Raw genomic sequence first — 25,616 nt, forward strand, 5'->3', positions numbered from 1 at the left:
CAGCCTCTCGCAAAATCGATAAATAGTGATCAATTGTCATTTCATGTAGACTATATGGCGTACTGATAGATCAGCGGGCCCTGGTTCCAGTAGGGATGCGGGCCCGCCAGCCCAACAAAAACACACATTGTATATTAAAAGTTTTTAAAAATCATTAAATATAAATCATCATTCATAAAAAATACATAAAAAACTCAAGCTGTTTATAAAAACTCAAGCTAATTTATAGTTCATTTCAGGAGCTTGGAGGAGTAAGGGCGAACTGCAAAAACGACGTTTCGGGAAAACCGAGTTAAAGTTTACAAACATGTTAGAATAGTAAGGGCGAAAAAGTGATGCTACTAGATTATGCGGTTTATCGTCGCATTTCTACTATAGCGTGCAATCTGCCGAGGGATACGGTGTATAATCTGTATTATTACAATGCCGAGAAAAAATCTTTACAAAGTGAATAAAACGTGTAAATCTTAGGAATTATTATTTTAATTTTACGGCTTGTTCCCAACTAAAATAGTAAATTGATATAATAAAGAATTAACTTGTAAAATTACTATAATAATCCTCCTCATTGACGCCTTATATTCGCTTTGCACCAGTGGTGTCATGGTCCGGAACGCCGTTCCGGCACTAGTTAAGAAAAGAAAAAAAAATAAAGAATTTAGGTGTTGTAAATAAATCACGGATTATAGAAATCGTTCTCTATATTTCGCTACAGTACAACGATTCACTCCGCCCTCCGTGAGTCGTTGTAGTGTAATACTAGGCTTGTATTAAAAAAACATAGAGTAATATTTTACTTGTAAAAAAGTTAAGGAAAGTGCGTTCCTGCACTGCTAATTTTGCCATGACACCACTGCTTTGTACAGATGGTTTTTGTTGGTGTCACGTTCTATCGGTACATCGCGCATCGGCTCATCACTACAATCTTTTCTCAGAAGCGTTGAACAGAATAATGAAAGGTGCCTTTGTATGCGGAAAGTTTATCGCCAAGTACTAATAAAAATTACAATATACAATAAACTTTATGCAAATTTAGTTTCTCTACTATTATGCAAATCTTTTCCTAGGGTATGGAAATCCTTCAGGCAGATCTTAAAAATTTAAGAGGATTTTGCAAGATTTTTATGAAATAAAAAAAAGAGGTTTAATATTTTTTAGTCTATAAAAATAAACATCCCTAGTGCTTTTAATAAAATTCACAAAGAAAGCTTCAATTGAATTCAATTTGATTTTCATCGTCTACGGTTTCTTCGTCTTCTGTGTCTCACTGTATTTCACCAATTAAAGCTACTAAGCTACAGAATTACAGAAACACCGGGGCGTTAACAGAGGAGAAGGTGCGAACCTTGAACGGAAAGGCAACGAAAGCCTGTGGTTTCGCCCTTAAAGCAAGAATCATATATTATCATGCCTGCACCGTTCCAGCACGTAGCGTAGTCTCCGAAAAACCTGATTTTACAAAAAGTTGTCTGATACTATACGCTGCGGACAGTATGAATTGTTCATAAATATTTAAAACCATTAAAATCAAAATTTTTCGGAAACGAAACGCTACGTGCTGGAACGGTGCGGGCATGATAAAATGATAATATTATTCTTGCTTTACTCTTCTAGACGATTATGCAGTTCAGTTTCTGACATGAATGGATTGATATATTATTTCCAACGAAATTTTAGGAGTATGAAGGGCGAAACATGCTGTTATAATATATAGACGCATTCTTTAAAAGTATGTGAGGAAGATGAGACTGTTTTTGAAATGACCATTTTTCGGGTTCACCCTTACTCCTCCAAGCTCCTGATTTACTCACGGTTTTTGCTCCGAATTTTAAAGAAACGTTTGGATTGACATGAAATTTGGCATACACATAGTTAACGTGTCAAAGAAAAAAAGTGATATTCTGCCGATGTGTGCTTTTGCCCTAGGGATGAGTTTCACCCCTTCTCGGGGGTCAAAAAACACACGTTCAAGATAAGTCCGGAATTGGATACCCTAACTAATTCTAAGCAACTTTAGTTCCATAGATTGTTTTCACTAAGTCAATACTTTTCGAGTTATTTGCCAGTGAATACGTTAATTTTTTAACAAAAAAAAACTATGTTTTAGACGGTTTTACGCAAATAACTCAAAAAGTATTTTATTGAAAAAAATATTCTTAGTAAAAATATAACTTATAAAAAAGTGAAAAAAATGGTGTATATACGAAGTCTGTAGACCCAGTAGGAGCAGAGTCGTAGGTAATGAAATGTAGGCGCTTATTCGTCAAATTCCAAATCGAATATTTCAACGTGAAATAACCAAAAAATGAAGCACTTTTCTGGAAAAACTCACAACACCCTTTTAAAGTGTTTAAAAAAACTTAATTTTTGTTTTTAAAAAAGTTTCTAGCATCAAAAGTAAGCAAAGTATGCTCAAAATAAAGTTGGTCCCTTTCTTTGGTAAAAAAATCGTAAAAATCACGACCACCACCTAATAGCAACTTAAATGAAATTAATAGCTACCGCTTCATAAGTTACGTGACTTATGTATTGTTTATATGATCTGTAAGTTTTATCGATTCAAGGTGCTCGTTTTGAAAAAAATTGAATTTTAAATTAATTTTTTTTATTTTGAAACAATTTTTTAATAACTTAAAAATTATTGGTGATTCCAAAAATTTTAAGTAGTAAAACAATATAGGTTTTGCTATTGTAACTATTTTGGACTTTTTGTTTCCCTGAAGACAATTATTGTGGCTATTCAAAATTTGCATGCACTCGAATTAATAACACGTTTAAGCCCATTTAACTACAGCCTTTTCAAAAATAAGCATTCTGATGCGTCTTTTCAGGGTAGTTGCGTCGTTATTGAAATACGCACCATTTTAGACCTTGTTTCAGATGAATAATGACGCAACTGTAAATAGGGTTGAAAATGGGGGGATTACATTAAGATAATGAAATTTTAGTAATCTTTAGTATATTTATCCTTATTATTCTTACCACTATTGAGGATTAGGGTGCCATAAATACGAACAAAAGGAGCATCGAGCGTATTAGGATTATTTTTATGACCCACCGTATAAAAGTTGCATTGATCAGTTTCCTAATTTCTGCAACTTTGCAGTTTACAACTTATTCATGGATCGTACTAATATAAAAAATAAAAGTGTTTGTGTTAGCACGTATTTAGACAGGCACGGGCGGTTATTCTTTAAACAAGTGTTAAACAAGGGCTTCGGTTTAAGCAGGTAAAACCATAGGAACCTTACAAACCCTGTGTTTCTGAATAAATTTTGTGTTCAAATTTTTGAACGGGGCCGCTGCGGGGCCCGGGCTCTGGTTCCGCGGAGCCATGCTCAGTACGCCATTGTACGTACTCTTCTGTGCCTACTTTTGCTTTTATATTCCGTAGTATTATTTTGATATCATAGTCAGGAGCTTATATGTGTATACAGCTCTCCAACTTTAACGTGGTCGGTGAGGGTTGAGGGTAAGTACTCATTTCTGCGTCAAATATCTCAACTTGAGGGAGAGGGCCTATTATCGGCAACGTCAAAATCGGTAAGCTGTAGTTGATTTAAGGAGTTGTAGAATTCATTTTTATCATTCTCTGATGCTTCTTCGGTTTTTGCATACACTGAGAATATAGTTAAATTAATTGGACCATTTGCCCCTTAATTTTATAATACAGATTCTTTCATTAACCGGTTTAAAGTCTAACAGCTCTGATTTCAGTCTTCCATCTACTACAAAGCATGCCCTTTTTCATGACAACTTTTCTATGTCCATATCACAATACTAATGACTTTTCCATGCGTATTGTTCCCTGTTCATATCATTTCCTAAATGGCTACTACATCATATCTCCGACCTTCTACTTGTTTTATCTCTCTCGTGGCGATTCCAGATTCTGTTCCTAATAGAATATTCTTTGGCCGTAGCTTTCAACGTATGTTTTGATAATCTGTTCTATTCCGGAGCAATAATATTCATTTCGTATCATTAGTGTTTTACATGTATGGATCGCTGGTCCTTAGCAAAATCCTCTTTTCGGAGAACCATGTCTCCCCCTCGTTTGCTCTGATACTGCCTTCCATTAGGGTTGGTTACCCAATCTCCAGCAATGTTGCTCAGGTGTCCGGGACTGAACCGTGTGGTCAAGACCACATTTCTTGGAGGAGAGGATAGTAATTGAGTAGAAGAGGCGAGAGATGCAAACTGGAGACAGCATAATACCCATCACTACTCCTTTGAACCCTATTGAAATTTATTCTTGGTCGCGACTCAATAATTAGCTTCATCCAACGGTTATCTTTCATTCTTCCTTTGTATCCTGTCCAGTTCCATTTTAACATGGAAATCTTTGGAGTACATCTGTTATTTTTGATCGTGATCGTCTTCTAATTTATCCATTGGAATGTTGAGCCTCCGTTCCATAGCTCTCTGCGCCACTTAAAGTTTGTAAACTATGTTGTTGTTAGAAGAACATGTTTCAGTTTCATATGTCAGAACCGGCAATACATACTGATCGAAAGTTTTTTTTTACCTTTAAAGTTTTTGGTAAGTTTGATTTAAATATTGTTTTTAATAAAAAATTAATTAAAATATTTTATAAAAGGTATATAATTTATTAAAATTCTCTTTAAAGGGCTACATCACAAATGCAGAAGGTTTTCAATCTGAATACAGATCATTATCAGTGCTGAACCTAAAATAAGTATAACCCATGAATTTAATGCAAAAATTTTAAAATGTTGACTAAGGCTGAAAAAAATTTACGCTATAGTTACAGGATGTTCACATGCTAAGCCACCAAAATTAAAAATATAGAGGTAAAGACCCTTAAAAATGATACATTCATGGATACATTGACAAGAATTGTTCTAAATAACATGGATGTTATAAATAATACATGATTAAGCACCAAGGACCATTTGACCCTCACATGAGTTGGGACACGTCCTAAGGTTCAGCTACCTCATATCTTGAACGGTCGATGGCAACTGATGGTAACGAAAATTCTTGAACGATGTCAGAACTAAACTGTCAGTGCAACAGGAAGTACCAAATTGTACCTTTTGTTTATTTAGCCAACAATATGAAACTTGATGAAATTAAAACAACAATAACAAACATCACTATGTTGTGGTTGAAAATTAAAGTAAAACTACCGTTGAACGTTACCGGTGGAATATTAAAAAGCTGAAAGATTGCGTAAATAAAAGATGGTATTTATCTAAGATGAGGGAAGGCAAACAGCAATACTCATTATGAATTATTTTAAAAATGTTGTGATGGATTATAGAAGCAGTAAACTAAGAAATTTAATAATAAATCCTTTTGTGTATGGCCACACCTAGGATTAGGAAAAATTTTATGTAGGTGTACATTTCTTAGTTATTGAATCTGTTGAATATAGTTGGTAAATGTTAAAATTTGTACAAAGTACAAGAGTACAACACAACAAGGGTGATGGATGTATGAAGTTTTCTTACTTAATCCAAAGAAGTGATGTTAAACGAAACTCAAACTGAGGCGACTAATTCCTAAGGATCCTGACGGCTGAGAACCCCAAGCGCTTAACACCAAACCTTCAGAAGATGTGACAGAGTGGTGGAGGGGAGGGTGTCTTTAATCTTCCAAATGCTAAGGAATATCTTATAATATCTCAATCAGGCTTTAGGTTAAGCTTTTATATTTCGATTTTTTGTTTTAAGTATATACACGACTCAACCTTTTCTAGTTTATATTGGATATGTAAGAAATAATTTATTATAATTTATTTCTTTAATTTTTGATAACACTTTTAAAACGCTTCAACATTTTTAGGTGATTTACTCGGTATAATTGTTTCAATGTTTTTGAGTGGAGTGTTGGCAGCTAGCCGTTTTGGATGGCCTTTAGTAATCTATATCTACAGTACCATAGGCCTTTTATGGAGTGTACTGTTTGCTTTTGTCGCTAGTAATAGCCCTGCCGAACATTCTACAATTACCAAAGAAGAAAGGTATTATATTCAGTGGAGTTTATCGCAGAATCATAAGAGGGTATGAAACTTAATTTGGTTTTTGATTTTACATATACATATTATTGATTAACTACTATGGCATCAAGACTGGGTAGTGTCGAGCGGCACACCCCCAAAAAACGGTTATTTCTTAAGATACTGACCACGGTGTGGCGAATGGCTAATTTTGGTCACACTTTATGTTTTTGATGGTGCTGAAAACGAAAATGAGGTTTATTTTGAATTTTACAGTATAGCCCGAAATAAACAGTACTGAAACTGAAACATAGGTTTCTCTTTCTGCACGCTGTCATACGCAAATTAACTTGTATAGACCTGCCAAGTAATTCTTAGCAATTACTAATAATCAATAATTGTTAAGAATTACTTGGCAGGTCTATACAAGTTAATTTGGGTATGACAGCGTGCAGAAAGAAAAACCTATGTTTCAGTTTCAGTACTGTTTATTTCGGGCTATACTGTATGTGGAGAAACATTGTCAAAATCGCAATTTTACCCTAAAAATAAAAAAAAATGAAATCACGAATTTTTGCGTTTAACTCGCTACACTACAACTCTCATACATTTTAATATTTTTTGCTGTAATTTTTAGAGTATACATTTCTCACTTTTCTGAAGACAATGGAACCTATTTCAAGCTTTCACTCTTGTTTTAATAAAAGTTATGAATGTTTTAAAGTAAAAGGTGCAGATTCCTGAATTGTAAAGAAAAATCGCAGAAGTTGAGTGACAAAATTTGAAATTTAACTTTTTAATCACATTAATGTTAAAGTAGAGAGTACAAAGAAGTTTTTTAGAAAGTTCTAGATGAAAATGTTATATAGAAAAAAAATGTTGCAACTTTTAATATGAACGTTATAGATCCCCAAATTAACGCATATTTTTCGAGATACTGACCATGGGTAGTGAATGGCTAATTTTAGTCTTACTTTATGTTTTTGATGGTGCTGAAAACAAAAATGAAGTTTATTTTGAATTTTGGGTGGGGAAACATTGTCAAAATCGCAATTTTACCCTAAAAATAAAAAAAATGAAATCACGTTTTTCTCAAAATTAAAAGTTGCACCATTTTTTTTTCTATAAAACATTTTGATCTAAACTTTCCAAAAAACTTCTTTGTAGGTACCTACTCTATATTTTAACATAAACGTGATTAAAAAGCATAATTTTAAGTTTTGTCACTTAACGTTTGCGATTTAACTGTGCAGTTCACGAATCTGCAATTTTATTTTAAAAAATTCATAACTTTTATAAGAATAAGAAAGAAAGCTTACAGCAGATCTCATCGTCTTCAAAAAGGTGAGAAATATATGCTATAAAAATTTCAGAAAAAAATATTAAAACAGAGGAGAGTTGTAGCAAGTTAAACGCAAAAAAAACGTAATTCCTTTTTTTTTTATTTTTAGAGTAAAAGTGCGATTGTGACCACGTTCTCCCACATAAAATTCAAAATAAACCTCCTTATTTTCGTTTTCAGCACCATCAAAAACATAAAGTAAGGCGACAATTAGCCATTCACAACCCATAGTTAATTTGAAGTTTAGGTGGGGAAGCATTGTCAAAATTGCAATTTTACCCTAAAAATAAAAAAAAAATGAAATCACGTTTTTCTTAAAAGTAAAATATGCACCATTTTTTCCTATAAAACATTTTTATTTAAAACTCTCCAGAAAACTTTTTTGTACTTTTACTTTAACATAAATGTGATTAAAAAGCTAAATTTCAAATTTCGTCGCTAAACTTCTTTATTGAATGGTACACTGTCTATTCTGGATGTGTTAATTAAAAACGCCAACTAATAACATTGATTATAGACACGGATTATCCGTGTCTATAATCAATGCTAATAAACAGCAACAGGTGCAATAACTTCCTAATTTTAATTGTTTTAATTCTTTCTGTTTTAAAAACGATTTCCAGAGTGGAAATTAAAACGTTAAAAACAAATATAAAATGTAATTTTTTTTGCCGCCAATTGTGACCTAATTTCGTCTATTTAACAATGTACCGGGTGTCCCAATAAGAATGGCTCTCGGCCATATCTCAGGAACCGTTTATATTACAGCTTTGGGAAAAAATTTTTATAACAAAAGTTGCCTCGAGAAAAGCCTGGAAATTATTTTCATAATTGTAAGTCCACCGCTAGAGGGCGTAATTAAATACCAAAAATTAAAGAATTGAAATTTTACAAAATTTGCCTAATGAAAGGGCACCGGAAATCCGATCATCGTATTCTTCATAAAATTCTAGGCATATTTTATTTCACAAGTTTAAGTCTACCTGTGCAAATAAGAGGTGGGGGTGAGTGGGAACCTTGTTATGAAAAAATCGCTGTAAGTCCGGTTCTGCTTAATCGATTTTTGCAAACTTGGTCTTGTTGAAAACAGCTCTTTTTCGTCAATGTAATAGTTATAATTTTGAAACAGCCTAATACGTAATATGCCGGCTAGGAGGCGCTATTTATTTTTTTTTAGAAATCTAGTTTTCTTTGGAAAATATTAAATACAAGTATGTATTTTTTTCCTGTATTACAAAATTAGACCAAATTACCAACAGAATACCGAAAACCGCATGTCGATACCTTTTTTCTATCTCGAGATATCTTAAGAAACGTGTAAATTTTAAACATAACTGTTGCTGTCATATAAGTGAAAATATATAGAAGCAAGTAGTGTGCTATGGAAAAAAACAAATGAACATTGTCCATATGCCACCGCATATAATGAATCAAAACAACAATAAGACAAATCACACTATAAAATATAACAAAAAAGAATGTGTGTGTACTTTGTACGCACGTAAGAAGTTATACTTCTATTATAATATAATTTCAACGAAATAAATATACCTACTTTATAATATATATAAAAATACCTACAGTTATAATACAAAAAATTAACAATAATTACCAAAAATGAACCAAAACTTAACAATGCCAAATATTAAAAAAAAAAGAAAAAAGTATGAATCGTCCGGGATTTGAACCCGCAATCTCGCGATTTTTTTATCTCTGGTCCAATGGTCTACCAACAAGGATATCAAGCCGCATGCTACTTACCTTTCAGATATACATAATTATACATCACGGTGACAAGTGAAATATAAAAATAGATGTTTTATTATTTTACGCACAAGGAAGACAAATCCAAAGACACAAAATTATAATAAAAACCTTTTAAACCACCTTTTTCAAATTGCGCAAGTTGTATTATTAATATTAATGTTAATAAATGAAATATAAATATTTTGACGTTTCACAATTTGACAATTCACTTTTAACTGCAGTGCCTTAAAAATTGTAAAGCACTAGTGCCTTAAAGTAGCATTTTTAACGCTCCTATGGAGTCCTAAAAATTGCATTTTTAACACGTTTGTAGAAAAATATATTTAAAAACACTAATATATTCTTTCCACACCTTTTCTGGACTGATACATACATAAATTAAAACATTTTGAAGTATAACTTCAAAAATATAATATGAAAACTATTTAAAAAGGCAGTATAATATTAACTAACCTTTGTTGTTTCTCTTCCCACAAATTTTAAAACGCAACAACCATACATAACCAAACCGTCAACCGTCCAAACCACAGCTGCGCTACAGCTGCCATATTGGATAATTTTTGACATGTCATTTGAGCATCAAATCAGAACAAAGTTATAATGCGCATGCGCCCGGATCATAGGTTTTAACATATAAAAATTCACCCTCATATCGCGCGTAAAGAAGTATAACTTCAAAAAGAATGTGTGTTTGTGCGCGCGTAAGAAGTTATACTTCTGTTATTATGATTTTAACGGAATAAATATATTTTAAACAGATTAATTTTATTTCAATACTTAAAAATAGCGTTAATATGTAAATTTTTATGAATTGTTGCCTCCGCGCATTTGCTTTTCTCTCGACGAATCATAGAAAATGTAAAAACGTCAGATTTTCTACACAAATTTTTAATTTTTATTTCATTATATTTTAATACTAATTATCGTATTCCCAACTAAGATAAATACCTAACCGTTATTGTCACCGGTAAACTAAGTTAAGGAAGTCAAAATGGAAACAAATAGTGTTCTATGGGAAAAAATAGAACGATTAGAAGTATTAACTTCAGAAAGTCATCATGTGTCAAATCAGTAAAACATAAAAATTTGTTCATTGATGGTTTGTTGCGGTTTGTTTCTATTAAATTTTATATAAAATTTATACAGAGTGAAATTCAAGATGATTCTTACAAACTAAGAAGAAAGAGAATCTAAGAATCATCTTGAATTTCACTCCGAATAAATTTTATATAAAATTTAATAGAAACAAACCGCAACAAACCATCAATGAACAAATTTTTATGTTTTACTGATTTGATACATAATTTGACACATGATGACTTTCTGAAGCTAATACTTGTAATCGTTCTATTTTTCCCATAGCACACTATTTGTTTCCATTTTGACTTCCTTAACTTAGTTTACCGGTGACAATAACGGTTAGGTATTTATCTTAGTTGGGAACACGATAATTAGTATTAAAATATAATGAAATAAAAATTAAAAATTTGTGTCGAAAATCTGACGTTTTTACATTTTCTATGATTCATCGAGAGAGAAAAACAAATGCGCGGAGGCAACAATTCATAAAAATTTACATATTAACGGTATTTTTAAATATTGGTATTATTTTAAGTATTAAAATTAGTGTAATATTTAAATAAAAATAAAATTAAACTGTTTAAAATATATTTATTCCGTTAAAATCATAACAGAAGTATAACTTCTTATGCGGGTACAAAGTACACACACTCTTTTTTTGTTATATTTTATAGTGTGATTTGTCTTATTGTTGTTTTGATTCATTATATGCGGTGACATCTGGACAATGTTCATTTGTTTTTTTCCATAGCACACTACTTGCTTCTATATATTTTCACTTATATGACAGCAAGAGTTATGTTTAAAATTTACACGTTTCATAAGATATCTCGACATAGAAAAAAGGTATCGACCTGCGGTTTTCGGTATTCTGTTGCTAATTTGTTCTAATTTTGTAATACAGGGGAAAAATACATACTGGTATTTAATATTTTCCAAAGAAAACTAGATTTAAAAAAAATAAATAGCGCCTCCTAGCCGGCATATTACGTAATAGGCTGTTTCCAAATTATAACTATTACATTGACGAAAAAGAGCTGTTTTCAACAAGACCAAGTTTTCAAAAATCGACTAAGCAGAACCGGACTTACAGCGATTTTTTCATAACAAGGTTCCCACTCACCCCCACCTCTTATTTGCACAGGTAGACTTAAACTTGTGAAATAAACTATGCGCAGAATTTTATGAAGAATAATATGATCGGATTTCCAGTGCCCTTTCATTAGGCAAATTTTGTAAAATTTCAATTTTTTAATTTTTGATATTCAATTACGCCCTCTAGCGGTGGACTTACAATTATGAAAATAATTTCCAGGCTTTTCTCGAGGTAACTTTTATTATACAATTTTTTTTCCCAAAGCTGTAGTATAAACGGTTCCTGAGATATGGCCGAGAGCCATTCTTATTGGGACACCCGGTACATTTATATTTATATTTTTAGAATGTGTTTATAATTTATATATTGTTATTATATTTTAGAAGTATATAACACCATGGAGGAAGATATTGACTTCAGCTTGTGTATGGTCCAGTATAGTCTCAAAAGCTGGTAGTTTTTTTGGATTTATACTGATCTTAACTCAAATCTCGAATTATATGAAAAATGTTTTAAAGTTTGATATAAAAGAAGTAAGTGTATAGCGTAGTATTTTAGTAATGTGTAAAATAGGGGGGTCAATATAGAACGAAAACTTGCATTTTTTTTTCGGAATAATTCAAACAAGTTAATTGTTTATTAATTGTTTAAACAATAGCAATTTTTTTGTATACTTAAATAATTTTAAAAATGGCGTTGAATTCATCATTTTTTTATCTTTGATCAAAAATGTTTCTATTTTGTTTTTGATTATGCTGAATCTGAATCTGACATTACAATTTGAAAATTCAAAAAAAAAATTTGATCTCTTATACAGTATTTATTATCAATTTTAGGAAAAAAAGTTATTCTTCATAAAATGAAGAATGATGCTTTAAAGAAGCAATCATCAGATATTTTTTTTTCAATTTTATGTCAAACAAGCTGAAAATGCGAGCATTGTCATAACGAAAACTTTGTATATTTACGTATTTTAATTCATAATATTGAAAATTTCTATTATGAAAAGCAGTTTAGAATTAATAATTATGTTTTAATGTGCAATTATATCATTCTAATTTAAATGTTATGAACTATAAAGGTAGTTTACTCTTGATCGAAATTCATATTTTTTATATACCTCGTATAAAATTAATAAAATTTTATACAAGGTGTCCCAAAAGTAGTGGAACGGTCGAATATTTCGCGAACGAACATCGGCTCGAAAAACTGAAAAATACGTGTTCAATCATTTTCAAAAATCTATCCAATGACACAAAACACCAACCTCCACTACACCCCCTGGAGGTGGGGTGGGGGGTAACTTTAAAATCTCAAATGGAAATTCCTAGATTTTCTTACAGATTTGGATTCGTTACGTAAAAGTAAGCAACTTTTATTCAAGACATTTTTTCGAACTGTGGATAGATGGCGCTATAATTGGGAAAAACGATTTATCCTGATACCATGGGTAAATTATAGAAACGGTCTAATATCTCGAGAAATACACTTCCAAATGAGAAACCAAACAAATTTTTTTAATACTTTTCGAAAACCTATCGAATAACACTAAACATGACCCTCCAACCCACCCCCCTGGAGGTGGGGTGGGGGGTAACTTTAAAATATTAAATATCAACTCCCACTTTTTATTACAGATTCGAATTTGTCATGAAAAACTAAGCAACATTTATTCGAAACATTTTTTAGAATTGTTGATAGATGGCGCTTTAATTGAAAAAATACGATTTATTAGCGCCATCTATCAGCATTTTTAAAAAATGTTTCGAATAAATGTTGCTTAATTTTTCATGACGAATTCGAATCTGCAATAAAAAGTGGGGGTTGCTATTTAAGATTTTAAAGTTACCCCCCACCCCACCTCCAGCGGGTGGGTTGGAGGGTCATGTTTAGTGTTTATCGATAGGTTTTCGAAAAATATTAAAAACCTATTTTTTGGTTTCTTATTTGGAAGTGTATTTCTCGAGATATTAGACCGTTTCTATAATTTACCTATGGTATCAGGATAAATCGTTTTCCCAATAATAGCGCCATCTATTCATAGTTCGAAAAAATGTCTTGCATAAAAGTTGCTTACTTTTACGTAACGAATGCAAATCTGCAAGAAAAACTAGGGGTTTCTATTTAAGATTTTAAAGTTACTCCCTACCCCACCTCCAGGGGGTGTAGTGGGAGTTGGTGTTGTTGGAATTCAACTTTATTATTTTTGTTAAGTGTTATAATACACATGTGGGGTCTTCCTTCATGGGTGGGCCAATTCTCCGAATGCATTAGGGCGATAAACTCTTACCTAAGGTTGCACATGTTACAAGGGATGTGAATGTCAGAACTGTATGTTAGTGTTAGTTCTGCGTTCGATACAGTAGTCTAGAAGAATATCTCGTTGTAGAAACACGTATCTTAATTTCTTTGTATATTGTAATATTACGGTTTTTCGGTTAAAATAAATAGTTTGTTTACTATTATTTGTACCTTTTATTATCTAATAATTCTAATAGGTTCTGGGCTCAGTTACGTTGTTAGCTCACCTGTATTAAGATAATAATTAAAAGTGTACAGTCGCGAAATTTTCGTGTTAACCGAATACATAATGGCGGAGAGTGCGAAATATAACGTCGAAAAGTTGAACGGCAAGAACTATCAATCTTGGAGTTATTTAGTGAAAATGTTACTCATCAATGCTGATCTATGGGAAATAGTTTCGAGTGAGTTACCATTAGAAGCAGATCGAAGCAGTTCTTGGAAAAAACAAAATGATAAGGCTTTGTCAACTATAGCCTTACTTGTTGACGTTAATCAATTAGTGCATATCCGGAACAGGGAATTCGCGCGCGATGCGTGGATAGCGCTAAGGGAGTATCATCAGAAATCAAGTTTGTCTAGTATGGTGTTTTTGTTAAAGCAAATCTGTAGGCTATCGCTAGAGGAGAATGGTGATATGGAAGCACATATTAGTTTATTCCTAGAATCGTTGAATAAACTGGCCGCCTTAGGGGAAGAAATTAAGGACAGGTTCTCAGCAGGAATTTTGCTGGGAAGTCTTCCAGACTCATACAGTTTTTTGATTACAGCGCTGGAAAGTAGGCCATCGAGTGAATTTACTCTAGAATTTGTTACGAGTAAATTAATAGATGAGTACAGGAGACGTCAGGGAGCTTTGGGAAGAAATCAGGAGGAGTCGGTGATGAAGTCAGTATACGAGGGTAACAAAAATAATGGTACTGCAAGGGCAGAAGCAAGGCAGTGTTATTTTTGTAACCGGAAGGGCCATTTTAAACGAGATTGCTTTAAGTACAAAGCGTTTAAGAAGGAAAAGGCCAATAAAGTCACTGAAGGTACTGATGATGCATGTTTTATGGTCAATTATAGCTCAAGGGACGGAAAAAGGGATTCTGCTTCGTGGTATGTGGACTCAGGAGCTTCGAGCCACATGGTTAATTACAAAGGATTCTATACCCAATTTGACGGTAGCAGAAAAGGCGTTGTAAGTTTGGCGGAGAAAGGGCAATACTCCGAGGTTCAGGGTATAGGGACAGGACTTATTGAGTGCGTGACTGGATCGGGAGTGGAAAATTTAAAAATCGACGAAGTGTTGTATGTGCCGGGATTAGACTCAAATCTGCTTTCGGTGAAAAAGCTAACAAGTGCGGGACATAATGTGCAATTCGATAAAAACGAGTGTAAAATCGCTTTACACGGAAAAGTCGTCGCGAGTGCGGTGCCTTCACCGGACTTATACAAACTTTCAACTGTGGACCATGGATTGAGTGCTTTGGAGCACTCCAGCAACTGTCAACATGCATGGCATAGACGGTTTGGACACAGGGACATGGATGCAGTCAAACACTTAATGGAAAAGAAAATGGCAGTCGGGATTGATATGACGGACTGTAGGATTAGGGAAACTTGTGAATGCTGTATGAAAGGTAAAATTTTACGTAAGAGTTTTCCAAAATTTTCTCATAGCAATACATTTAATATTTTTGATTTATTACATTCGGATATTTGCGGGCCCATGAAGACTGTTACTCCAGGGGGTAAACGTTATATTTTGACTTTAATTGATGATTTTTCTAGATATACAACTATATATTTATTAAATCATAAAAATGAAGCGGTAAAATGTATAAAAGAGTTTATAGAATTTGCGAGTAATCAGTTAGGTAGGGTTCCAAAAGTAATTAGGTCGGATAGGGGTGGCGAGTACGTAAATAATAATTTAAGGGAATTTTTAAAGGGAAAAGGTATAAAAATTCAATATACAGCAGGGTACTCACCAGAACAAAATGGGGTTGCAGAGAGAAAGAATCGATCTCTAGTTGAAATGGCTAGGTGCATGTTAATCGATGCGGGTTTAGCAAAGAAATTTTGGGGGGAAGCGATAGTGACAGCAAATTATTTGCAAAATCGATTACCTACTAAGTCGAAAGAAAAAACGCCCTATGAATTGTGGCATAAAGTAACACCGAATGTGTCGAATTTGCAAATATTTGGGTCTACGGTTTATAGCCACATTCCCAAAGAAAAAATGAAGGATAAATTTGATCCAAAAGGTGAGTCACTGATATTTGTAGGTTACTCTGATGAATCAAAAGCGTATAGATTGTTAAATGTAGATACAGAACGTATTACAATTAGCCGTAGTGTGGTGTTTTCCAAGAGAAATATATGCGTCGAGAAAAAGGAGGCAAAAAGTGAGGAAATATCCATTGGGTCCATGATGGAACGGGAAAAAATAGAGCCAAACGACGTAGAAGACAGAGAGGTTGCAAATTTTGAAAACACGGAGGAAATAGAAAATTCTACGGACACATCTAACACGTATGAGAGCTTAAGTTGGGAAGAATCCCATGACGATGACGGTGATTCTAACTATCAATTAGATACAGATCTCGATATAGAGAATTCAGGTGATCGTAGATCTAGCAGAGTAAATAAAGGTGTTCCACCTGAGCGCTACATAGCAAAGTTGACAAAATTCCAAGAAGAAGAACCAAGAAACTTTAAAGAAGCGCTTGAAAGAACTGATAGTGAAAAATGGAAGCAAGCTATGCAAGAGGAAATCACGTCATTAAGGAAATTTTTTTGTAAAAGCAATATTGATACATGTTTATATATCAAGGTAATAAATAATGAAAGGGTTTACGTACTTATATACGTGGATCACATTTTAATAGCAGCAAAGGATACACAGGTAATAATTGATATATTTGAAGAGAAACTAAAATGTAATTTTTATATAAGGAGTTTGGGATTATTACAAGATTATTTAGGTATGAAGATTGAAATGTGCGATAAAGGGATATGTAGTTTAAATCAGGCCAGTTATATTGACAAATTGCTGAACAAGTTTATGATGAAAGATGGAAAAGAGTTCAATATACCGCTGGATGTTGGATACTATAAGCCTAGCAGAGAAAAGCCGGTGAAAAACAGTGAAATATATCAACAATTGATTGGTGGTTTATTATATATTGCGGTAAATACTAGACCGGATATATTGGCAAGCGTCACCATACTAAGCCAACAGAATAAAAATCCAAATGAAGTAGATTGGAACGAAGCAAAGAAGGCGTTAAGATATTTAAATAAAAGTAAATATAAAAAGCTTATTTTAGGACAAGAAGGGACAGATAGTGCATTATACGGCTATGCAGACGCTGACTGGGCAGAAGACAAGGGGAACAGAAAATCAAATAGCGGGTATATATTTTTATTACGGGGTTCGCCTATAAATTGGGGATGTAGAAAACAGAATTGCGTGTCTCTATCATCAACTGAAGCAGAGTACATAACATTGGCTGAAGGATGTCAGGAAGCAATTTGGTTAAAACAGGTTATAAAGGAATTTGTGGGTTTAGAGCCGGAATTAGTTATATAGAAAAAGGGGTTGTTAACTTTAGGTATTGTCCTACCGAGGATATGATAGACTATATGTTGACTAAGCCGCTGAATAGGGTTAAGTTAGAGTACTTAAGTAGTAAAGGGGGTCTGTTTGACTAATTCAAAAATAATTTTAGTTGCGAGGGGATGTTGGAATTCAACTTTATTATTTTTGTTAAGTGTTATAATACACATGTGGGGTCTTCCTTCATGGGTGGGCCAATTCTCCGAATGCATTAGGGCGATAAACTCTTACCTAAGGTTGCACATGTTACAAGGGATGTGAATGTCAGAACTGTATGTTAGTGTTAGTTCTGCGTTCGATACAGTAGTCTAGAAGAATATCTCGTTGTAGAAACACGTATCTTAATTTCTTTGTATATTGTAATATTACGGTTTTTCGGTTAAAATAAATAGTTTGTTTACTATTATTTGTACCTTTTATTATCTAATAATTCTAATAGGTGTTTGGTGTCATTGGATAGATTTTTGAAAATGATTGAACACGTATTTTTCAGTTTTTCTATCCGATGTTTAGTTCGCGAAATATTCAACCGTTCCCCTACTTTTGGGACACGGTTGCATCATAAATCTTAGAACAAGAAGAGCTTTTTATGAAGAATAACTTTTATTTGTCAAATTAAAAATAAAAGAGTTATAAATGAAAATGTTCTTGGTATCCATAATTTGAGAAAAATCTTCAAATATTTTTTTCCATTAGAAGGATGTACACAAACTGGCTAGTGATTTTAGTCAATAATTTTGCCAATTCGACAAAAAAATAATTTCTAAATAGTTAATAATTATTACTAAATAATTAGTAATCTTGCCAATTTCGGCAAAATTCTCAAGAAACAAAAAAATTACCTTCTACAATCACTAGCCAGTTGTGTCGAGTTTAGGGAACGACTAGGTACAGTATTTCTCATGATCATCTTTCAGTCCGTCACAGTTTTTCGATTTCTTTCTAACGCATTAAATTGTATGTGACAGAAGAAAAGGCACGTCGGTGATTACATTTCGTCGGTGACATTTTTATAACATTTATTCTAGTTATTCTAGTTGTCGATAGATGGCGCCATAATAAAAAAATTATTATTTTTTAATTAGATAATAATATTACAAATATAATCTGTATAATTTATAAGACTATACAAATCAAAGGAAATACCATTTTATAAATCACATTTGATTTGTTTTTATTCCAAATTGAAAATAAAATGTGACAACTGTCAGATTTAACTAAAATGTCATGTTAGAATAAATGTCATAAATGTGTAGTATCACGGACTTACCCTTTTTCCTATCATTTGTTACGCACGGAAAAATGATCATGAAAAGGACAAATACATTAGATGTATTAATCACAAATACATTAGATGGTTAGCATAGAGCGTATACACAAATACAGTCCATAGTATTTGGTATACATAATATTTTAATTTTATAGCAAATGGAACAGTCCATTTATCATAAAGGGGAGGCCGTATTTATACTGGTATAAACCTTTTTAAAACTGTTAATAAATTATTGCTTTTAAAATATTTATACTCAAATTGTATTTTTGAACATCTTTTTTATTTTATATAATAATTAAATTCACTATCAAATGTCATTGATGTTTTATTACTACTTAATTTAAAATTTAGTTTGACATTCACGAAGTGTCAAACTCAAATGTAAAGAACCTATGCTTGGCAAATCGAGATTAAAAAAAAAAAAGTAGCCTGCTGCAACCATTTGAGCTGAGTGGTCCAAAATCCCGAAAAGCTGGCCAAAAGTAAAAAAAAAATTCAACGTTTCGAGAATATTATTACATTTTCTAAAAGAGAATTAAATTCCCTATTCAGTGTTGGCAACCCTAGAGCTATATCTCATTCATATATCTGAATTTCCAGTTCAGTTCAAAGTTGACCTTCGTACGGAACAGAAGCGCAGTTAAGAATAATGAATATTTTATACGCACAGTCTTGTGCGTGTATCTCGAAAACGAAGTGCGCAAATTCAATTCTGCAAAATGGAGGATATTCGTGGAGCCATCCTTAATAAAAGCCGATAATATAAAAATATTTGTATATGTGTTACATTTAGTAGATTTTAAGTTGAAGTTAAGTAATAAGAAAGTATATATTTTCAAAAAATTAAATTTTCAGCTAGCCAAATAGTTATATATTCCATCGAATTCCAAGATGTTACTACAATCTTCTTGTAGCTTATATTTCTCTCTTTAAGATTAAAAAAAAATTAGCTGCCACTATCTGCCCCTTTGGTTTTGCGAGAATTTTTTGTTCAGGCGCTCTGAGCTATGAGTTTCAATATGAATCATTAACAACGCAGAATAAACAGATCATGCCGCAGCATGCAGGTAGTTGTTATAACTGTAGATCTTTAGTTATTTCAGGATTGTAGGGTAAAATCGTAGATAAAAGGGTCAGGTACAGTATTGTTGGAAAATAAAGTAAAAATTAGTTGTGACTTTTATATGATTAAAAATCGAATTTAACGTTGGAATAAAAAATTGGCGATTGCATCCGCCATTTTGTTTTTTGAAATTTCGATTTCGGATTCGTAATCAGCAACCTCAAAAACCCCCCAAATATCAAATTTCGACGGTATTACATATATTTAAAATATATAAACCCGCCATCTTACATCCGCCATTTTGTTTTTTGCAATTTAGACTTCGGATTCGTAATTAGCGAGCTCAAAAACCCCTGGATGCCTAATTTCATGCAAATCAAAAAACGCTTTCATATTTTGGCCATCTTTTCGGGGTTTTGGACCACTGTGATGACGTTTAGTGCGTCTGTAGGAGATAACCGGATTGTGACGTCACATTTTAGACTTTGAGGTCGATTATCTCGAAGACGGTTAGATATATCGAAATGCCGTTTTCAGATTTGGATTCAGAAGGCAAAACTACATAAGAATCCATCGATACACCTGCTCTAAGTATTGCAGGAGCGGCAACGCAATAACACACAGACTTTTGCAAATTTATAAACGAAAAGTTTTCGTTGAAAATATGAATTTTGCTTAAGAGTTAGGTACCTTTATAATTCACAATATTTCAATTAGAAGAACGCAATTGAATATTAAAACGTTGTAGTTTTTAATTATTCCAATAACTTTTCTTAATATCAATTTTCGATATTATCAAATATAAAGGTACTTACCTCTTAAGCGAAATACACATTTTTTGACATACCTCGTATAACATTAATAACAGCTGATATCAGATGGTCGCAACTTAGATTCTGTACGATGTAGAGCATTTTATAAAGAATAACTTTTTTTGTAAAATTGAATATATAGAAGGTTTCAATAGGTTTTAAGTTACGCAGACATAGGTACTGTATAAGAGCTCAAAAAAAAATTTTTGGAACATTTATTATTGATTAAGTTTGTTATTTAATATACATATTTTAGGTAAGTTGTACAGAAAAAAAGTTTTAATAACTTTGTTTAAATATTTTTTAACCGCTAATTTTCGGTCTTTGTATTACTTTTTTTATCTTTCTTAATTTTCTCAAAAAGAAGTTGTTTATTTCATTTTTAAGGTTAAATAATTTAGTGCTTTTTAAAGGCTACATGTTAAGCTTTAAAAAAACATCCTCTTAAAATATTAGTAATTCTGTAAAACTACGAAGTTCTCAAAAATTACATTTTTTAAGACATCGTATCATTTGAACTATTATTTTTGAAATTTTTTTTGAATGAAACATCGTTTAGTAAGATGTTTGAAAAGAAATTTGTGCAAATTTTGGAGTTTTATAGGTAAAATTATCTTAGTTACACATTTTTAAATAACTCTTAAACAAAATTCATGTAAATCTCATTTTCCGTCCACACCGTACCCATATTTTTTTCCTTTTATTGCAACTATAAGCTAGTTTTAATATTCTTCTTTCATTTCCACTTTGTAAAATTTAATTTGATCAATTAGTTATAAATTATAATTAATTAACTCAAACGCGCTCTACGTCGAACGCTACTATACCGGGTGTCCACTTATATTTTCCCCCATTTTAACTGCCTATAACTTCTAAACGACTTAAGATAGAAATATGCGGTTTTCGCTGAATTTTTTTATTTTAGTAAAAGCTTTGTTTGAATGGATTGAATTTTTTATATCGGTTTTGAATAAAAAATGGCGGATTTTTGAAAAAGAACGTTGTTGACTTTTTTTATTGAAACACCCAGTATATCTTTTTTGTAAATTGAAAGAACGGTCATTTACCTATCCAGCTATATAAAGTTTTTTTAAAATCGGTTGTCAAATGACTAAGCAATTAATTTTTAAAATGAGAGATGCAATGTGGAAATCACATAACAACATAATATCAATTTGCTTAGTTATGTAATTTAGTTACGTGATATATACGTTGCACCTCTAATTTTAAAAATTAATTACTCAGTAATTTGACAACCGATTTTAAAAAACTTTATATCGCTGGATAGGTGAATGACCGTTCTTTCAATTTACAAAAAAAATATACTGGGTGTTCCATTAAAAAAAGTCAACAAAGTTTTTTTTCAAAAATCCGCCATTTTTTTCGTAATTGAAAGCGATATTAAAAAAAACTCAATCCATTCAGACAAAACTTTTATTAAAATAAAACATTTCAACGAAAACCGCATATTTCTAACTTGAGCCGTTTAGAATTTATAGGCTGTTAAAATGGGGGAAAATATAAGTGGACACCCGCTACAGTGCGCCAATATTTGTGAGAGAGGCGACTTGAGCGTTATAAATAAAAAATTATAGAAGCTATAGATTTAATTTTATAAAAATCTTTATATAAGGTTTTTGTGTAAAATTTTCTGAATTTTTCAATGGTCATGTCAGTTTTTTCTTAAAATTTATATTTTTGTAGGTACCTATTTAAAAAAAAACAACTAATTTCGCAGTTCATTTGTTTAATGAAAAGTGAAGCACCCACTCTTAGAGTAGAACTTTTTGATATGTAATACATTTCTTAATGAAAAAAGACTAAGTTTTCAATCCAATAGCACATAAAATAATACTAAAAATATTACTGTACATTCCACCAGATCGAAAACAATGGGAACCTTCTCTGGTTACACCTCCGAGGCTTCTACAATTTGCAAGCCATAACGGATGAGCAGATGGGACGTGAATTATAAATTGTAAAATTTCCTCATCTTCTTTAGTCTCAGCATCCGTTATGGCTTGCAAATTGTAGAAGCCTCGGAGGTGTAACCAGAGAAGGTTCCCATTGTTTTCGATCTGGTGGAATGTAGAGTAATATTTTTAGTATTATTTTGTGTGCTATTGGATTGAAAACTTAGTCTTTTGCTAGCAGTTGCCGCTAGGGCATCCCTTCCATTTCTTTCGTTGCAAACCGTAACTACAAGCCGTGGTTTGTCCTGGTTGGGTAAGAGAGAGCAGCATATTATGTGCCTCCTGATGAGAGACTAATAAGTTTCGAAACCGGTAGAGGTGCTTGCTGCACTCTCTGATTGAACTAGAATATAATGCGGCTGTAGTTTGGTGTTGTAACGAAATGGAAAATGGTTATTCATTTTTGATTTCTTAATGAAATTATAAAGAGTTCTGTCTTGTTTGATTTTTTTCGTAAGCAAAAACTCCCTTGACTCACCTATAATAGTAAAATAAAATATTTATTAGATTTGATGTTTAATCTGTATTCATATGTTTAATACTATGTTTTTTTAGAATGGTATATATAGTGCATTACCATATATTTGTACTTTTGTCGCTGTGTCCCTGTTTGGATATATTTCAGACAAAATAACATCACGAAATATATTGAGTGTGACTACTACACGAAAACTATTCGTAACAATAGGTAAGTTTAAAATTTACAGTCAATATAATAATTGAATCAAAACAAGTTACTTTCATAAACAAGTCAGTAATTAAGAAAAGACAAGATAGTCTAGGCGCCAGAGGGGTCACCGTGTCCTTTTCAATTCTGATGAACAAACTCAACGGTTTCTCATGGATTTTTGGCTGCTGGATTTCGATCCGAGTGGTCAAGAAGTTGTTATAAACAATTTAATTGTTTATAAATTGTTTATAAGGCTCTGGCTCATAAACTAAAAGAGATAAAAAAATGTTTCAAATAAAATTTGTTCCTTAATAAAAGAAAAAAGAAAAAAACGTTTACTAAACTTAAATCCCATAATTAGAACTTAAGATATTGTAAAATTAGTGCACAATGCAAATTGCAAATGGCAAAATAAGTATTTTTCGAAGCTTCATCAATCCTACCTCCGCTTCTACGCATGCAAATGAGCTTTAGAAGGTCTCGTTTTAAAGCTTAATTAACAGTCTTTAAAATAAAGTTTGTTAAATTACTTTATCTTCATAGATTTTAAAGTTATACCCGTTTAAAGTTAATATTTTCTTTAAAAAATTGTACATTAATTTGTTTATAAGGGTTTCAAGCAAATTTGAGCTATAAACATTTATACTTTAATTAACAATAATGATAGAAGAACTTAAAAGGACCAATTTGAGCTTAAAAAATGTTCGTAAGTTTATTTTTGGCCAAGATATCGATATTTTAATGGCGCGCTATAAGGCGCAAGATCGGCTCACAGTCAAGTAAGTATGTATTCTTCGACGCTTTATCGATCGTAACTCGGCTTCTACGCATGCAAATGAGCCAATATGTGATATCCATATAAAAATGGATCGAGTTCTTTTGCAGCATCATCATTGCATATAAAACGAGCATTTATAATGTGGCGGCATACACACAATTGACGGGCCTTGATGATGTTGCAAAAGAACTAGATTCACTTTATATGGATATCATATAGATAGTTAGACTCTGAAGCCTCAAAAAGTTTTAGTTTTACTGCCTACAAGAACAGACTTGTACCACCATGTAACTGTTAAAATTTCTCTAAGAACTTATGCAGATGTAAAAAAGCTGATATTCCCTGTATATCTCTATGCAGATGCATGAAAAAAAAGTTTGTAAAAATAGTATTAATAAATAATATCAACTTACTTTTTAGTTATACTTCTGAAATATTAGTTTTTAATGTTTTTTTCTCATTTAGTGCAAAAAATAGAAGACAAAGTAAATAGAATGAAAGGTGATACGAGCTACAGTATGATGATTTAATTATAAGAATTATATGATAAAATTTTATTAGGATCTTCAAAAATGAAAAATGAAGATAACGTATGTATACATAGAAATTATAATTTGCATCGAGAAGTTAGCGCGTGAACCTTTACGCGGTGAGCCGATCTTGCGCCTCATAGCGCGCCATTTAAATATCGATATCTTGGCCAAAAATAAACCTACGAACATTTTCTTAAGCTCAAATCGTTCCTTTTGAGTTTTTCTATCATTATTGTCAATTAGAGTATAAATGTTTCTAGCTCAAATTTGTCTGAAACCCTTATAAACAAATTAATGTACAATTTTTTTAAGAAAATTATAACTTCAAGCCAGTATAACTTTAAAACAAATGAAGATAAAGTAATTTAACAAACTTTGTTTGGAAGCCTATTAATTAAGCTTTAAAATAATTGCGCATTTTCATGCGCAGAAGCCGAGTTACGATAGATAAAGCTTCGAAAAATACTTATTTTGCAATTTGCAATTTGCATTGTACACTAATTTTACAGTATCTTGATTTCTAATTGTTGGATTTAAGTTTAGTAAACGATTTTTTCTTCGTTGTTTATTAAGGAACACATTTTATTCGAAACATTTTTTTATCTCTTTTAGTCTATGAACCAGAGCCTTATAAACAATTTATAAATAATTAAATTGTTTATAACAATTTTTTGACCACTCGGATCGAAATCCACCCTCGAAATTCGTAATCAGCAGCCAAAAATCCATAAGAAACCGTTAAGTTTGTCCATCAGAATTGAAAAGGACACGATGACCTCTATTTGGCGCCTAGACTAAGATATCATGCTTTTATATTTATCTCTTCTCGGCCTTTATTCATCAATTTCCGTATATAGCCTTTTTCCATTTCATTCATGTCTTCTCTTCTTCTTCTTTTTCTTCTTAACTCATAAGGCGAGACTCAGGCGGCACTCGTTAGTCTCCGACACTTGCTCATAAGGCATCTGTACCATACTTTGTTTTAAGTTTCCTTAAACTCTAATAAGTTCTGTGGGCTTAACGAAGACAAAGAGTTTTCTTATTGCTAGTTTTAGGAACTCTTCTGGTTCAAACCACACTTGACCAGTGAATTCCTGCCTTACATCACTTAGCACACTGCAAAGGCAGATTATGTGTAGTGTATGGCACTCGCTTCTTCCATTTCGCACTTTCTATGGTCTATTTACCTTGACCTTACCTAGTTTGTATAGTAGCGGAGTCACTGAAGGTGGATATGAGCTATTACCTCCGATTTCGTTGAACCTCCATCGATTTGCATGAAAATTGGTGTGTGGTTAGAGGATATCTCAAGGAACAAAGGTGACATGGTGCCAACTTGCGCTTTTACCCTGGGGG

General features: G+C 32.3%; 1 protein-coding gene across 1 annotated transcript in view; it reads left to right on the top strand.

Annotated features, from left to right (window-relative positions):
* Window positions 1-25,616, top strand: part of LOC114332225 (putative inorganic phosphate cotransporter) — a 74,779-nt gene that overhangs the window by 6,679 nt on the left and 42,484 nt on the right. Inside the window, exons 3-5 of the mRNA XM_028281986.2 lie at window positions 5,812-6,029; window positions 11,634-11,783; window positions 22,835-22,967. Coding sequence (XP_028137787.2) covers window positions 5,812-6,029; window positions 11,634-11,783; window positions 22,835-22,967 — 501 coding nt within the window. The remainder of the gene's footprint in view (window positions 1-5,811; window positions 6,030-11,633; window positions 11,784-22,834; window positions 22,968-25,616) is intronic.

Source organism: Diabrotica virgifera, chromosome 6 (genome assembly GCF_917563875.1).
Source record: "Diabrotica virgifera virgifera chromosome 6, PGI_DIABVI_V3a".
Classification (NCBI taxonomy): Eukaryota; Metazoa; Arthropoda; class Insecta; order Coleoptera; family Chrysomelidae; genus Diabrotica; species Diabrotica virgifera.